Source organism: Fusarium mangiferae (genome assembly GCF_900044065.1).
Source record: "Fusarium mangiferae strain MRC7560 genome assembly, contig: FMAN_scaffold022, whole genome shotgun sequence".
NCBI lineage: Eukaryota > Fungi > Ascomycota > Sordariomycetes > Hypocreales > Nectriaceae > Fusarium > Fusarium mangiferae.
Genome location: NW_024573942.1, coordinates 321,986 through 337,865, shown reverse-complemented (window position 1 = coordinate 337,865; position 15,880 = coordinate 321,986). Strand labels below are relative to the sequence as shown.

Here is a 15,880-nt window from a genome sequence, read left to right as displayed (position 1 = left end):
GTGATTAGCATGTGTCCATCACGATAATAAACTACAAAACGTACTAGCCGAGTACGATTGAGCATCGTCGCAGACATTTGTGAAGGCGTTATCATGGCCAGATCGAGACATGAATTTAGCCAGCACGAGTTATATCATTCGTGACATCTTCAGCGATGTTTTCCCTTTGATATATACTGTAGCAAATGGTATATTTCCTAGTAGATAGTATCGAGACGCTAGATCTTGGGGGTCATAAGTAATATGCCCTGTATGAATTCACGGGCCCAAGAATGTCTATTGGTGGAGTCTGTGCTACCGGCAGCACCATCATCAAAGTCCATGGCTGTCTGGAATGGAAACAACTCGATATGATCCAACAGCCTCGCCTGATCAGATGGCAGGGGCTGCTCGTGGGGATGCGAATGATATCCCATGGCCTCATCGCAGCTTCCAACATCCTGTCTATCAATTATAATATTCACCTTTCTGAAAATTGACAACATTCTCTCTGCTTCTCACAATATCACTTTTAATTTAAAATATTCATGCGCAATCTGTCATATTTAGGCGTAATTCATCGGGGTGGTATTGATACAAGAGTGCAACCAGCATTCCCTCCTTGTACGCTGAACCTACGACTTCCCAGACCTTGTCCTGCCTTTGGCTTTTCTTGTAGCCTCCTTTGTCTCCGTTCTCCTTTGTTTATTTTCCTGTGCTCCGAGCGTCCTAGGCCCTGTCCTGCCTTTCTTGGGTTCTCTTCCAGGCTGTTTTTTCTCTGCCTTCTTTCGCTTACTTGTTTGCACTCCCGAGTCAGGTTTGGGGCAAGTTTTCCCTGTGCTCAATTTATCCACAATCATCTGGTTGAATATAAGCTTTGAAAACTAATCTAGCACGGTAACTCACCTCCAAGGTTTCTTCGGCTTTGCGCTTCTCATTTATATCAGGGAATCCAGGCTTACCATCCTCCCAGAAGTCAAAAAGTATCTCCATGGCCTGGACAAAGCAACTGACATGCGTGTCATTTGTAATATCGGGGAAGCGAATCTCGAAGAGTGTTTGATCCAGTATATCCTGAATCATCGATGGGTGCCAGTACATGATGCAGCTCGTTATAGCATTTTCCTCATGGGTTAGTACGCTATGAAGCGTCCCTGCAGGCTGAATAAGCTCATAGCCTCCTTCCAAGAATATAGTGAATCTTTTTCCAGAGTACTCTCCGAACTTCACGACTTCTTCTAACATATTTCTGTCCTGCTCGCGTGCTATGTTCCAGAACTTGTATCCAGACCAGAGCTTGAGCCTCGTGATAAATCCATGTTTATCAAGATGATCAAGGCTCATTGCGTCAGGGGTTCCAACTAACTTCACTCTGATCGCCTTCAGAAGACAACCCAAGTCAAGCCCTCGTTCCTTTGCCGCCTCGCAAAGTTCTGAAACCAAACTGAAGCCTTCAATCTTGCCCATCCAGTCTTCTTCCTCTGGGTCCATTGGGATATTCAGTATATTCAGCACTGGGCCCTTGCCGCTCTCGTATTGCTGCATAGTTCTTGCAGCAGGCATTAACTCAGGGTCGTGATTGTTGGCATCCTTGCTGTAGTCGAAAACATGCAGTGGTGGCCCGGCTTTGATTCGGCGTATTAACTCGCGGCAGTGCTCTCTACGCTCGCGACTGCCAACCTTATCGTTAGGTATTGGAAGGATTAGAATAGGTAATCGAGGTGGACCAGTTTTTTGGAGAATCTCCCGAGCTTCTTCACGAGAGCAAATGACAAACTTGTTGCTGCCTTTCTCCCACTTTCCCTTCATGTAATCATGCTTAGTGATAGGCTCACCAAGCTCCAGAGTACTCATGCATTCTGACATACATTTCGAGTTCTCATGTATCCTAGTATGTTTCTTGGACCCTTTGATGTTTTCCTTGAGACGTTCTCGGGCCTTGTCAAGGTGCCCGTTGCCACTGATTATGTACTTCTCAAAAGCCTTCTTCCGGCATCTCGACAAGTTACTCATTCGGCACTGGTGATCCGGATGATAAAAGCATGTGACGAGAGGGTCTTTATGGTTGTTCTTCCTTTCCATAAAACTTTTTTTCGAGACATCATGCCTTCGCTTCGCATGCTTTGAGCGAAGTTCCGGGTTTGAGGATCCGGCTGTTGAGCCACATTGAGGGCAGGGAACCAGGTGAGGTGGACAGAAATACTCCGCCCATTCCTCATCTGTAATATGCTTCTCCTCCATAATATAGATAAGAAGCGGGTGCGTAACGGCAATCAAGACTCGTAGTTAAGATAAGCCACCCAATGGGTAAAAGGAATGTCCAACTGACGGGTGCAATGTCCAATTGACGGGTGCAATGTCCAACTGACGGGTGCAATGTCCAATTGACGTGTGCAATGTCCAACTGACGGGTGAAATGTCTAATTGACGGGTGCAATGTCCAATTGACGGGTGAAATGTCTAATTGACGGGTGCAATGTCCAATTGACGGGTGCAATGTCCAACTGACGGGTGAAATGTCTAATTGACGGGTAAGGTAGTGTCCAGTTGACGGGTGAAATGTCCAAATGACGGGTGAGGTAGTGTCCAGTTGACGGGTTCCTTATTAGACCGTGTCCCCTTCCTACATTGCTTCTTCATAGCCAAGTTCGATGACCTGACCGCACCACCTGCAGAACGACGAGGCTTCAACATCCTAGACATGGAGATGCTATGCTCACACCCATTACGCAGCCCCTGACTATTTCCCTACATGAGGCTGCAGGATCACCAACATGTTCCCATCCCAACGAACCATGGCTGCATTCCGTTCCCTCGTACCCTGCAACTACTTCCCATTCTCAAACCTGCATTGTGTTCGCAGGGGTCTAGAAAGAGCATCCAACAGGTTGTGCGTCCTACTGCATTTGTACTTTGCCTCAAAAGAGAATGGTGATTTTTTACAATACAGTCTCGTCGTTTCACGGTCTATTCCTTCTTGTTGCCACTACGAGTCTAACCCACATAGAAAACATTTGAAGTTCCAGGACAACGACTTCATCGACTTCGAGTTGTTGAAGTTCGTGGTGGTGGGCCGCTAGTACCGGGTTCGCATTAGGCAGAAGTACCCTGATCCTGCAGCCAGCAACAAGGATGTGTCGCTTATTCCTCAAGCTGATACTCCTTTAGCGCAGAAACGCTGTGGGTGGAGTTCCCACGCATATTGCCTGCTGCAAAAAGCCGTGGGTGGAGCTCCCACGCATGGTGCCTGTTAGAAAGTCGTGGGTGGAGCTCCCATACAGTTCTAGCGCAAAAACGTTGTGGGTGGAGTTCCCACGCATATTGCCTGCTGCAAAAAGCCGTGGGTGGAGCTCCCACGCATGGTGCCTGTTAGAAAGTCGTGGGTGGAGCTCCCATACAGTTCTAGCGCAAAAACGTTGTGGGTGGAGTTCCCACGCATATTGCCTGCTGCAAAAAGCCGTGGGTGGAGCTCCCACGCATGGTGCCTGTTAGAAAGTCGTGGGTGGAGCTCCCATACAGTTCTAGCGCAAAAACGTTGTGGGTGGAGTTCCCACGCATATTGCCTGCTGCAAAAAGCCGTGGGTGGAGCTCCCACGCATGGTGCCTGTTAGAAAGTCGTGGGTGGAGCTCCCATACAGTTCTAGCGCAAAAACGTTGTGGGTGGAGTTCCCACGCATATTGCCTGCTGCAAAAAGCCGTGGGTGGAGCTCCCACGCATGGTGCCTGTTAGAAAGTCGTGGGTGGAGCTCCCATACAGTTCTAGCGCAAAAAGGTTGTGGGGGAGTTCGAATACAATCTCCAAGCGAGCCGCCGAAAGGTGGATGTGTAAAGTCGGACTGACCCCCCTGACATGATCTGGACCCACCCCGTGCTAGTACAAGAAAGGAGGATTAAAATCCAAACCTTGTATTACTCACGCTCATTGGCTAGAAATCGTGGAGCACGGTACGGGTTTTCATCCTAAATTCATTGGTCATTCCCTCCTTTTCTTCATGCTTCCTCCTTCACAACGCAGAGCTCCCACACAACTCGTCGGGCGCGCGGTACATTAGTAATTCATTAGTAACGCATTGTACTTACATTTTTCATTTCCTCAACTTCAATCATGGCTACCCGTACGCCTCCCTACACTCAATCGCCTGCATACATAGAGTATGCCGAAGGCGTCGACGGCGAAGGCAAACGCTGGCCTCGCCTCAAGAAGTTTGAAATTGTATGTTCTGCGAATTGAATATCAATGCACCACTAATGCGTTACAGGAAGCTGACACTGTCCTCATCCCTCCTGGTGAGGTATTCTGCCGCATGGAACATGATCCCGTCTACAAGCCAGGTACTCTCTGCGCCAACGTAAGTTTCCCTCAGATGCATCGATGATGTACTGAGTATTTACTAGCAATACATAGGCTCGAAAACGTTTGCCACAGAACCTGGTCGCTCATGTCAAGAGCCATGTGGCGAGAAATGGTTCGCATGGCAGACTGTACCTTCAGGTCAGTGGCGCCCACGGCGGCGCATCGACTGATCTCGAGCGCGAGCGTCTCACTGGTAAGTTATACTGGATGCACTAGCTATGCATTACGGATTCTGATTCTCTCCGCTAGAGTATTACGTCGCGCTTCTCGGGTGGGTGAAACTTCCGGATGGTGACAATTCGCCCCCACCACCAGTCCCTTACAAAATGGTATGATGAACCATATTCGCTGCATCATAGAGACTTTGCTAATGCATAGTTAAGGAAAAGCAGCTTGAGTCTGAGAAACCCCCCTTCACGCCCAGCAAACGCAAGGCCGCTCCGGCTCCGTCTCCAAGCAGCAGGCTTCAGGTCATCATTCCCTTTGGCATGGTGGTGGTCCCTGCTGGAAAAATAAGCAGAATCATCGACGAAGAGGTACATTATGCATAGCAGATGCATTAGCTATGCATTACTGATCCTTCACTCAGGGCAACAAGTTCATCAGGTTTGACGCCAAAGATTGTCGTCAGGCTCCTGAGCTTGTGGACGATGACGACGAGGAGATTGAGTATATTGAAGTGAAGAAGCGCAAGATCACAGGCACGACCGTAAGTCACTTTCATTGCGTTGATAATAATTTACTAATGTATTGCAATAGGATAGAGGCAAGCAGAATGACAAGGACAAGGAGGAGGACAAGGCAAAGCCGTCGGGTCCAATTGGCGTAAGTCATAATTGATGCATCACTAAAGTATAGCTAATGCATCCATACAGCCTGATCCCAAAACTGCCAACCCACCTCAGCCTCCTGCTCCCAACCCGAACGGCCCAGTGTCAAAGCAGGCTATTGTTAAAACCCTTGCGGTAAGTCATCACTTATGCATCAGCTATTTATAGCTAATGCATATAGTCCCTTGGTCCTGAGCAGCGCACGCGAGTAATGGACAACTGGAGCCAGAACTCACCAGCGGAAGCTCAATTGGCAAAGGCAGCTCTTGCCGTGGTTGAGGTTGGTGAGAAGGCTGGTTTCAAAAACTTCCCTATCGAAAAAGTAAGTCATTCATCATGCATTTGAAATACCTCTGAATTACTTACATAGTCACCCAGATTGATGACATTCCTGACGAAGAAGTCGACAAGCAGATGGCTGATGTATGTATCATGAATTCATAACGAATGCATTGCTAATGCATGTAGGTTTCGCTCCAAGCCGATGAAGGGGACTTGGACATGGACGACCTCAACGTGGATTTTGATCTCCCCAAGTACAAGTCAAGCAAGAGGGGTTCCCATGAGAAGGGCGATGTAGGTTACTTACTAATTGATACTCAATCAATTGCTGATGTATGACAGGTCAACTATCATGCCATGAAGATGGACTTCAAGAAGTCGAAGGGCGCCAAGGCCAACAAGGAGGGCTGCTACAGCTGTAACGAACGAGGTCGCGCTGGTAAGTACTTAGCATCGCATATATGATGCCTTACTAATGCATCTCAGATCAATGTGTACCTCGCATTCCTGATCGAAACTGTGAAGTCTGGAAATGGTACATTGCATCTGCCTTGATGCGCCTCAAGAAGGAGATGATCAAGAAGGCTTGGGAGAAGAAGGCTGCTCAGTAATGCATAATCTATGGGTAGTGCATTACAAATGCATCGATTCGGCAATGAGATGACGCATCGGAATTTGTTTTGGGAGGAATGATATTGTGGAATAGTGCAGACCATGCTTGGATGATCTTATGATGATGCATTGGTAATGCATTGTTATATCTGTAGGAGAACTTTTGGATGTATCTATAGTTTATGATACGATTAATGAACTTCCTTTTGGGTCTTACGATTGTTGATGACTTCAATGAACGTTGATACTGTTTGTAATGTCAAGTGATAAGCTATACATAAATGATGCATTGCAGATTTTCTTCTCTTTCCTCCCTTTGCGCTTGTGCTGCATAACTATGCTCTTTCCATTTGCGCCCAATATCCCATAGTGTACTGAGGAGGGTTTGCTGGCCTCGCAGGACTCGACCATGGGTTTGAGAGCGACTAAAAAGGATCAGCAATGCATTATCTATGCCTCATAGATATGTCATTCTAGCCGATGCAACGGAATTGCCCCGCATTAGGCCGAGTGGAGAGGATTGTAAAGGCGATCTTTGCCTAATATCCCATACCAAGCGGCTTCTTGAGCTGGAGGAGGTCTGGGCTGACCTATTGCCTTCATTATATATCAATCAGTAGTGCATCACTAAGACATCTAGAGTTACTCACGATTCATTTAGTTGTTTCGCTGTTCTCTACCAGTAACAGCATTATCAAGATGGCTGATCTGAGTCCCGTAATTGGCAGTAGCATGATAGTGGTTAATCAAATTTAAATCTTGGTCGGCGTTCCTATAATGCATATTAGTTTAATGATGCATCAAAGGAGCATTTAAGATTCATTACCTTCGTACCACTTTAACAAGCGATGAATATCTCCCACTTTCGTTATATGCTAGCTCGTGAAGCTCTCAGCAATATTGCTATTTCTCTCGAGTATTTGCCACTGTGCACAAGTCATTGATGAGTATGAGAAATTTAACCCTGATGCTATAATAGTATTTCTCTTATGGTTAACGCAATGTTTAGTGTAGGAATATTCTGATGCATAAATAGACCATAAGCTATGCGTTATTAATGTATCGCTGCACACTGTTAATAAGTTTCAAACATATCTCTTGATACGTCCCGTCATTTTCAACTGTTGAAGAGAGAAGATAAGATGGCGTAAATCGGTATTATTTTGCTAGCTCTGTCGTTTCGAAAGAAGATCTGCTTAGCTATGAAATAACAGTGCATTAATGAATGAGATGTAATACTTACTGACACCCCTCCCACAATGGACAGTACAAAGACGTATACAGCGCCTAGCATGGAATTGCCAATCGTGTCGATCAGGATCAATACTCTGAAGGTATGTACCAGAACCCAGAGAGCGCATTTTGTATACATTACTAGTGCATTGGCTATGAACTAACCAAAGAAATATATGAGACTTCTGCATTCTGCTCTTCAGCTTCATCCTGGAGTCGCTGCCATAAGGCCGGCATCTCAGGATGCCCATTTCCGTTATTGTCAATAATATCGATTAAGTCCCATCCTAATGGGGCTGCCTCAGAGGTTTCAATAATTGGAGGTAAGTTACTCGATGTTCCATAGTGCAAAAACGGATCACGTGACAATGACTCAGCAAGTGGATAGCATAGCATACCGATTGCGTTATTTTCCAAGAGGAGTATTATCACCATGCAACTCGAGTTTTAAGGACTTGGCCCTTCGTGTTCGAGTAGCTATGATGGAAGAGCGAACCTTTTCAGTATGGCCAATCACTTCCGTCTCTTCTTCTTAATCGTTGGTATATACTTACAACCTCAGCGAGCGATGCAGCTCCTGAAATCTAGGCAATCACTCCGATCTTCGAAACCTCCTTCCTCAACGCTCCCCGTCAAACGATTTCCCAGTGGCTCCCCTATTTTCCAAGGCACTCCCCACATACAGGGTATGAAAAAATGGCTGGGATCGCTAGGTCACACAGTACGTCGCGGTGCCTTTACCTTCCGCTTCATTGTCATTAACCTGCCAGGACGAGAGACTTAGGCGCCTCAAGGTTATCCACGTGGCGGGAACTAAGGGCAAGGGAAGCACTTGCGCATACATCGACAGCTTACTAGGAAGTTACGGGCGAAGAACCGGTTTCCCGCTAAAGCGTGGGCTTTACACGTCGCCCTCCTTGATGAACTACAACGATATGATTCGTATCAATTTCCAGCCTTTATCAGAGGCCTATTTCACGAAAGCCTTCTTCGAAGTGTGGGACGGTCTTCGGCTTGATGAGGAAGATAAGGAACCTCCCCGAAAGCTCCAGTTACTCGCTATCATGTCATTTCACGTGTTTCTTCAGGAAGGTGTGGACGTAGCGATATACGAGACCCATCATGGGGGCGAGTTCGACGTTACGAACATTATTGACGACCCTGTTGTCACTGCCATCACGACAATTGGTCTCGATCACAAGGAAGAGCTGGGTGGAACGTACGAAAGCATCGCATGGCATAAAGGTGGCATCTTCAAAAAAGGTGCTTGCGCATTGTCTGTAGACCAGCATCCACGTGCGGCGGGAATCTTAGATGCTCGGGCTAGGGAGTTGGGGGTTACTCTGGGCTACGTTGAAGCTTTGCAGGAGCTTCCGGGCAAATTCCAGGATGATGCTCAACGCATCAATGCCTCTCTAGCGCTCCGCGCCAGCGACGTATTCCTCAATCATCACACTCCGGGAAGCCATTTAAGTCCTGAAGACGTTGAGGATGGTCTTCGAAACTTTCGATGGCCCGGTCGCTTCCACATCGTTGAAGAAGATTCTACGACGTGGTATATGGATGGCGCTCACAATCCAATGAGCGTTGAAATTGCCGCGAAGTGGTTTCTCCGTTTAAATAAACCCCAAAGGTCTATCCCTTAAGAGTCTTCATAATCGATCGCTAACGTATCTTAGTGCAAAAAACGTACTTGTCTTTGGCCTAGATTCCGACCGGCACGATCCGTATAACACCCTAGAGACCCTCGCCACCCTACTAAGGGAGCATGTTGAAGGCATCGTATTAACCTCCGACACGGGCCATTCAGACAACAAGCGGTTGGCGACCTACTCCGAAATATGGAAGTCCCATTCACGGGATGTGAAGATCAAGATTGCTGATCGGGAGCAAGCCATGGGTTGTGCGCGCGAAATGGGAACCCAGGTTTTCGTGACCGGGAGTCTTTTTCTTGTGGCGTTTGTGTTGCAGAAGCTGAACCAGTCATGTACGTAATCGAGGGATGATGCGAGAGCGTGATTGTTTCTCTTCCCAATCACCCACTAGGTCAGGCCATATTGTTCCCAATCCGATGAAGTTATAGTATCGACAGTGCTTTATCTCGTTCCAAGTCTGCTCAGCTTGTTCGCGAAGTTGCGTTGCATCCGAGCGATGAAGTACAAAGGCCAATTGGCTCTGAGAATATGTTGTGATCATGAAAGCATATCCTTGGTCCGGCCAACAAAGGCCAGCAGCGGACTTCGCTTGCTCCCAGACATCAAATGCAAGCGACAGTTTCTGGCGAATGTGGTGAATGATTGCCAAACCACACCGTGTTTGAAAGATGCTCTGCTGGACAGTGCGACCAACTTGGCCCATTTTCTCATATGTACTTCCTAGCCATTGAAACATATACTCCGCCCGATCTAAGATGACCTCATATCTATAATCGTTCTGCGCGATGCTGTGAAGAACTTCCATGAGATGTGCATAAGCGAGGGATAAACTGAGCCGTCTACCGGATCCAAGCTTAAGAGAGTGTATGCCTTTAACAAACTCCTCATCCTGCTTCAGAAGCTGGAGCGCGAAAGAGTGGTGACCCCGTTCACTCTCCAGCTCACCATACTGGACAATGATTTTTAAAGTGAGCCTTGACTTGAGGTCCACGGCATGCCTGAGGAGTCCCCGAAACGCCTCAACGGCAGCAGTGAAATTCCCTTCATATCGAAGACTTTTTGCGTAGAGAAACTCCGCCTCCAGTTTAACCAGACTCTCTTGGAGAGAAATTGTCCCCGGAAGCGCTTGGAATTTCTGTGTCGAAGTGTACACGTCTTGGGAAGTTGCTGATCTATCGATCAACGTTTGAGTTACAATCAGAACGAGTTGGCCCATGAAGGCGTTCGAGCGCCTATCATATGTTTTGATGTAATCTGGTGAGGGAAATTGGTGCAATAGTGATGAATCTGTTGTCAGTTTCCCAGCAAAATGGAGTCTTCTCAGGGCAAAATGCCGAAACGATACTCTTGCGAGGTTGACGCTGTCCTTCATGAGGATTGCCAGTTCCTCGGCCACCCGTATAGCTTGAATCTTCCAAGTCAAGTCACCAAATTGTGTGGCAGACAGGAACGTCTCGAAGGCCGAAGAAAGCAAAGCATAATCTCTCCATAATTCGTAATCACACCACATATAGGGCACGCATCGGCGGAGAACTGGCAACAATGCATATCCTTTTTGTGTATACCTAAATGGTCAGTGGAGGTCCGTGTTGGTGAGCAGCTGAGCCTACTTATGAGGTTCTGTTTGACCATCCTTTGGGAAGATGTAGCATACGTGCTTCAATGCTTCCAACCGCAAGCTGGCGAGGTCTTTTTTTGGTAAGTGCTTCGCAGGCTTTTTCTTCGTTGAGTCGTATGAATACATGGCTCCGCCTTCGCCCTCTCGCTTGATAAGTAAACCAAATTGCTGGAGACACTTTAACCCATCATCAATGAAATTGGAGTTCACAGTGCAGGCGGAGATCTCGCCGTCCTCAGACCACAAAACACATCGGGTGTCGAGGAAACATTCGGGAACGTCATTCCCGGCGAAGAATATAAGCGCTGCTGTCCGTGTGGCTGTATCAGGAAGCGCATGTGGAACGCTAAAACCTTCCCGATCATTCGGTTGGCATTCTGGAGTCAGATTGCTTGTGTGATAATACGTGGCTAGATTGAGAACAAGGCGAACGATGCTCGCTTGTTCACCAAGGGATAGCCTGCCCGAAGATATCCATGGGAGACACCTCCCAGTCAATCGTCCAAGGATCAACTTCGTTGAATCCAAGGAGGCTTGAGCTTCAATTTCCACAGGTTCAAGAGGGCGTCCTGCACATTGTTTGAAAACTCTTAAGCATTCCGATGTAATAGGCAGTCCTCGCTGTAAGTTGCCTTGCTTCTGTCGTCGTTCAATCTCCTCTCTTAGAACAGCAATGGCGCAGTCACATTCTTTTATTAGGGGAAGTAAATCCATGTCGCTCAGGGCCATGACCTGCACGCAGTCTGTCCAACTGAAAATTGTTCTGTTGGGCATCGAAAATTGCACGCGAGTGCTTGGCGGAAGTTGATGTACAGCGGCAGCCATCGTGTCGCGAAATGGCCCTGTATAACTTGTGAGTAGCGTAGAATATGAAAAGCTTCCAATCCGGTCGTGGTTACCCTGGCCGGGTTGCTCTTAATGCTGTTCGAGTATAATTTCGGAGACCGAGCGCCAAGGACAGGAAAGCCATCTAGAGAATAACATTAATCGAGGAGCACACGCGCGTGGAGTGAAGAGAGGTGAGAGAAGCAAGCGCTCGTTTGCTGTGACGCGTTCTCCAGCTAAACCTTGTTGGGAAGGGTTGTCGTGATTGGTGAACGAATGTCAGCATACCTGTATGTAGTTTTTCTACCTACTATTAGCGCTCCGCTAGAGCCAAGGATTGTTTAGACGCTGGCGAAGTGGGGCAGCGCGGATCAGTATTGATCCGCGAGGCTTCGGCTGTTCGCCGGACCCCGCTAGCCGGGCATAGTCGCGTAAGTGACCAGAACCGAGTAGGATAACCAAACCAAACCAAACCAAACTAGAGCCAAGGATTTTGGGCGCCAAAATGGCTGTAAGTATGGTGGCGATGTTAACAGGACTCTAACAATCGCCAGGAAGAGCTTTCTTCGTGCTGATAGACATTCCAGGTCATCACATCTCAAAGGCACATGGAGAAACATTTAATAAATGAAACCCACTCAATTTTAATCGACCTGTCCACAGTCGGTTATGTTATGTTATATGTTATGTATGTTTTTCGTCCGGGGGGCCATAGGCCCCGAAAGTCCCCTACTGGGGCACAAGACGTGCTGAGCTAAACTATCTGTAAACGCTACTGTATTGATCCTCCCTCAGACCATCTGCAAGGCCTCTTGCGTGGGAGCCGTATACATGCTCGAGCGTTTTCTGTACTCATCCCCCCAAGAGGCACCTCTCTACTCGTAGCCAGCCCTACAGTAGTTGCCGGTGAAGCACGTCCCAGTGGACATCAATACATCTGATCTGAGCAGAGCTTCCATCCAGCAGCGTCTCCATCCAGTTCATCCAGCATATCATCGGCACAAAGGCGCATTTCTTCCAAGAGGGCATCCCGTCAGCGGGAACTCATCTCTCTCCAGCCTAGAATTCTCCTGCACAGATAGATCAAGTAGTTTTTCACACCCAAAGGCAGAAAGTTCTCATAATCTCTAAGATCGCCAGTAGCTGCAACCCCAGAACCGTGCATCCTTGGGGAAAACCCTCACAAGAGAAAAAAACCCAAGGCGGCCAGAACGCTGCTCTGCGGGAAAAGACGGCCGCGTCCTTCCGCGGTCTCCAGGAAGCTCTGCACCATTTCAACCCAGCGATTTATGTCTGGTGGTCTCATCCGCTGAGACGAATTGTCGGGGCCCGGTCGTGTTCCGGGCAGCAGCCGAGGCCGCGAAAGAGAGAAAGAAAGAGAGAAAGAAAGAGGGTCTCTGGGCAGTACACGACTGCAGAGATCGGTCATGCAGCGTTCGAGCTGCGAAAAGGAAAAGGGCAGCGAGCCACTGGAGGCCCGTGCGTCGAGGTCGGGGGCAACTGAGGGCCCAGAAAGTCGCGYAGCTGAAGGCTGCTGTTCTTGTTCGGCAGCCGAAGCTGCMAAGGTCGATTGGAGGCAGCGCGAAGCTGCAGGCGAAAATGAAGTGAGGGTACGTTGACCCTGAATGTCAAGCAGCAGGATGCTGCGAATGTTGTCTCGGCAGCCGAGGCTGCAGATGTCGGTCGTGCGGGAAAGTCGGAAGGAGGGCGTAGAGCCCAGAATGTCGAAGGCTCGCGAAGCCGTAATGTCGAGGTGTGAAGAAGCCGTAGGTATCACGTAGGAAATAGTGCCCGAGGGCGATGTTAAGAGCTCGCGAAGCTCAGTGTCGCTGAGAACGCTTGTCACGAAGGAAGGTCAACTCTCCAAATCCCTTTCTTCTGGCAGCTGTTAAGGCTCCGCTAGCCCCACAGCCGCCTTTGCTGCCATTTCGGCCTGTAAAAGCCCTTTGCCCTAGCGGAACGCTAACAGCGGATGCCAAGAAAAAGTTTTTTTACAGGAGAGAGTTGACCTTTGTATGCTGTTCGGGAATAACATCTTCGCTCTAGGGTAAGCAGTCGTGAGACATACTTTATATATCACGAGGCCATCAGGCTTGATTAGCTGCCTTCAACATGCTCATGACCAGAGTTCATAAGCTGCCGACCCAACATCGCAGGAAAGAAAGGCAATATGTATTGACGACGAAATGAGATGCTGCTTTGTTGTTTGTTCAATTTCTGATTGAATTTCGGGTTAACTTGTTACAAAGAAAATAGGTTTAGTGGGGCCTACAGTTGATGTGTTATCGCGACAAGATTGCTAATAACGATCAACACTATCGATAATAGATTGCTATTAGCTCATCGATCGATCGGTTGCCCCGCAACAACATCAACCCAATTTCTCTGCAGTTAGGTTTACACTTGGGTTTACCACCACCACAATCGCGATCCTCTCAATGTAACCAGCAACAGAAATGCAACCAGATCAGGTAGAAATCTGGGCCCAGAAAATTTTGGACGATTATGCTCTTCAAGGCAAAGAATCAGGACAATCAAGCAAGCGAAATTACGACAGCGTCGACCTTTCAGGCCCTCTCATGAGTCCGATGCCGAGCCCGAGCCCCAAGCGCCGCGCTACCAAACCTCCGGATCTCGAATCAACACCTCAATCACTCGACGATGTCAAACACCACGAGTTCCTGCGCCGAAGACTTTCTTATCGACCATCACCGAGTCGCGAATCTTCCCCATCGCCTTCAAAGCGACAACGTGCATCTACATCGAAAAGATATATGACAACAGCTAGTCTAAAGCAGTTGGATCCGCCGATTTATGTGGTTAATCCTCTAGATCTGGAATCCGAATTGCCTGCCGATATCCAGCCTTTGTACAATGAGCTTTACATGGCTATCAAGCAGCAGGGAATACTGCCACGGAACCTCGAACGCATTATGGATGCAGAGGACCGCAGACGCGCCAAGGTCCTATCATTCATGTGGCAAGGGAGTGGCGACCAGGAGCAAGATGAATGGTTTAGGCAGCAGCACCGAAACGTCCTAGAAATTCTTGCCGAAGCTGCTGAAGCAAGTACTATGACGAAGGGAGAGTCAGCATGGAATGCACAAGTTCACTATCCAATCCTCAAGCTAGCTCTCTCTTCCATCCCTTCGACAAGGGCAGAGACTATTGCCAATGCGCAGATCATCAAGACTTTTCGACCGAAGTCTCAAGGACAAGGCTGGTCGTCTGCGTCATCTAGTGCGACATCGAGCAACGCAAGTATTCTCAGCGATGATACTGGAACATATACGGAACCTGAGTCATCGTCGGTTCATAACTTGGTCGACTTTGCTCTCGTTCTAATGCCCAACAATGCGTTAGAGGATAAGATCACCAGGTTTTTTGCGAATCAGGAATATCCCACTGTTAATCAGACTCTATATGATGCTCTATCTCGACGGCCTGCACCCGTTTTCATCGAGACAAAGACATCTGCTGGTGTGATAAACAGAAGCCACGTTCAGCTAGGGATATGGACTGCAGCATGGTATCAGCGTCTCCGAGCTGTGAAATCGACAAAAGATCCTATCGCTATCCCTGTCATCCAAGTTCATGGCGATGTTTGGACTGTAATGTTCGCCAAGGATGATAAGAACAAGATTGTAAGTTTGCGTGAACCATGTTCATGATTTGTTGACTAACATGTGATGTAGTCACTTTTGGATCAGTCAATAAGGATCGGGGATACAGCTACGTTGGTGGGTATTTATCAGCTTTTAACTGCTTTGAGGGTGATTGGGAAGTGGATTGATACTACTTTTCAGGCTTGGTTCAGCGATTTCTTGGATAGTGTACAGGCTGGATGATCTCATTGTAATCTGCATTTTATGCTGCAAAGCTATAGCTTTACTTGAGGGCAATGTTTATTGAGTGGAATGTTGACTGTGTTATTGATTGTAGTATTCAGTCTGAGGCTGCACGAAAACCAAGATGGGGTTTGCCACAATTTGGTCAGCTGGTTTCAGCACCCAGAGGTCATGGAAGTTTATCTCAGAAGGCGCAGCTGTTCTCCATTAATCCCAGTTCATTACTTCGTGTTTTTGCTCGGCATGTTGCCCTCGTACAAGCTAATGATGAACCTTCATTACCCATGACCGTCAATGGAAAGGCCCTACGACAACACTACGACATGTCATGCGTCGAAAACGAGTTGCGCCAGACGAGCGCACCGCCGCTCAGAGCAGCTGGGAGCTTTTTGGCAAAGGCTGATAGGGAGCCACACGGACTCTAGGGCGAATCGTTACATATGGTTCGGTGCAAGATGTCCAGCTTCATGGTGTCACTGGGCATGCCAGTAGAGGTCGTGCGCTGCTAGACGGCCTCAAGTTCGCGGTGAATTGCTTGGTGGCCCGGAGAGTATTTTGTCGGCAGCTAGCACTCGGTCGTGACCTAGCATCGACGAGGCTGGCTTGTTAACTCTGGATTCTGTAACTGCCCTCCAATCAGTTGT

At 48.0% G+C, this 15,880-nt stretch overlaps 5 protein-coding genes across 5 annotated transcripts; 3 read left to right on the top strand and 2 right to left on the bottom strand.

Moving 5' to 3' along the window:
- Positions 1 to 218: 218 nt before the first annotated feature.
- On the bottom strand, positions 219 to 2,220 carry FMAN_14156 (uncharacterized protein; the record flags this gene model as incomplete). Its single annotated transcript, XM_041825608.1, has 3 exons — positions 219 to 440; positions 578 to 814; positions 886 to 2,220. The coding sequence occupies 3 exons, from the start codon at positions 2,218 to 2,220 to the stop codon at positions 219 to 221; spliced, it is 1,794 nt and encodes a 597-aa protein (XP_041690971.1).
- A 1,864-nt stretch (positions 2,221 to 4,084) lies between these two features.
- Positions 4,085 to 6,056, top strand: FMAN_14157 (uncharacterized protein; the record flags this gene model as incomplete). Its single annotated transcript, XM_041825607.1, has 13 exons — positions 4,085 to 4,192; positions 4,239 to 4,328; positions 4,385 to 4,526; positions 4,583 to 4,662; positions 4,717 to 4,869; positions 4,923 to 5,042; positions 5,093 to 5,158; positions 5,209 to 5,298; positions 5,345 to 5,485; positions 5,542 to 5,586; positions 5,632 to 5,739; positions 5,788 to 5,884; positions 5,932 to 6,056. 13 exons carry the CDS (start codon positions 4,085 to 4,087, stop codon positions 6,054 to 6,056), a joined length of 1,365 nt encoding a protein of 454 aa, XP_041690970.1.
- Positions 6,057 to 7,769: 1,713 nt separating this feature from the next.
- Positions 7,770 to 9,285, top strand: FMAN_14158 (uncharacterized protein; the record flags this gene model as incomplete). Its single annotated transcript, XM_041825606.1, has 4 exons — positions 7,770 to 7,793; positions 7,853 to 8,011; positions 8,061 to 8,923; positions 8,970 to 9,285. 4 exons carry the CDS (start codon positions 7,770 to 7,772, stop codon positions 9,283 to 9,285), a joined length of 1,362 nt encoding a protein of 453 aa, XP_041690969.1.
- FMAN_14159 (uncharacterized protein) lies at positions 9,274 to 11,388 on the bottom strand (the record flags this gene model as incomplete). Its single annotated transcript, XM_041825605.1, has 2 exons — positions 9,274 to 10,510; positions 10,556 to 11,388. 2 exons carry the CDS (start codon positions 11,386 to 11,388, stop codon positions 9,274 to 9,276), a joined length of 2,070 nt encoding a protein of 689 aa, XP_041690968.1.
- Positions 11,389 to 13,844: 2,456 nt separating this feature from the next.
- Positions 13,845 to 15,661, top strand: FMAN_14160 (uncharacterized protein; the record flags this gene model as incomplete). Its single annotated transcript, XM_041825604.1, has 3 exons — positions 13,845 to 15,032; positions 15,084 to 15,128; positions 15,275 to 15,661. 3 exons carry the CDS (start codon positions 13,845 to 13,847, stop codon positions 15,659 to 15,661), a joined length of 1,620 nt encoding a protein of 539 aa, XP_041690967.1.
- Between the last annotated feature and the right edge of the window lie 219 nt (positions 15,662 to 15,880).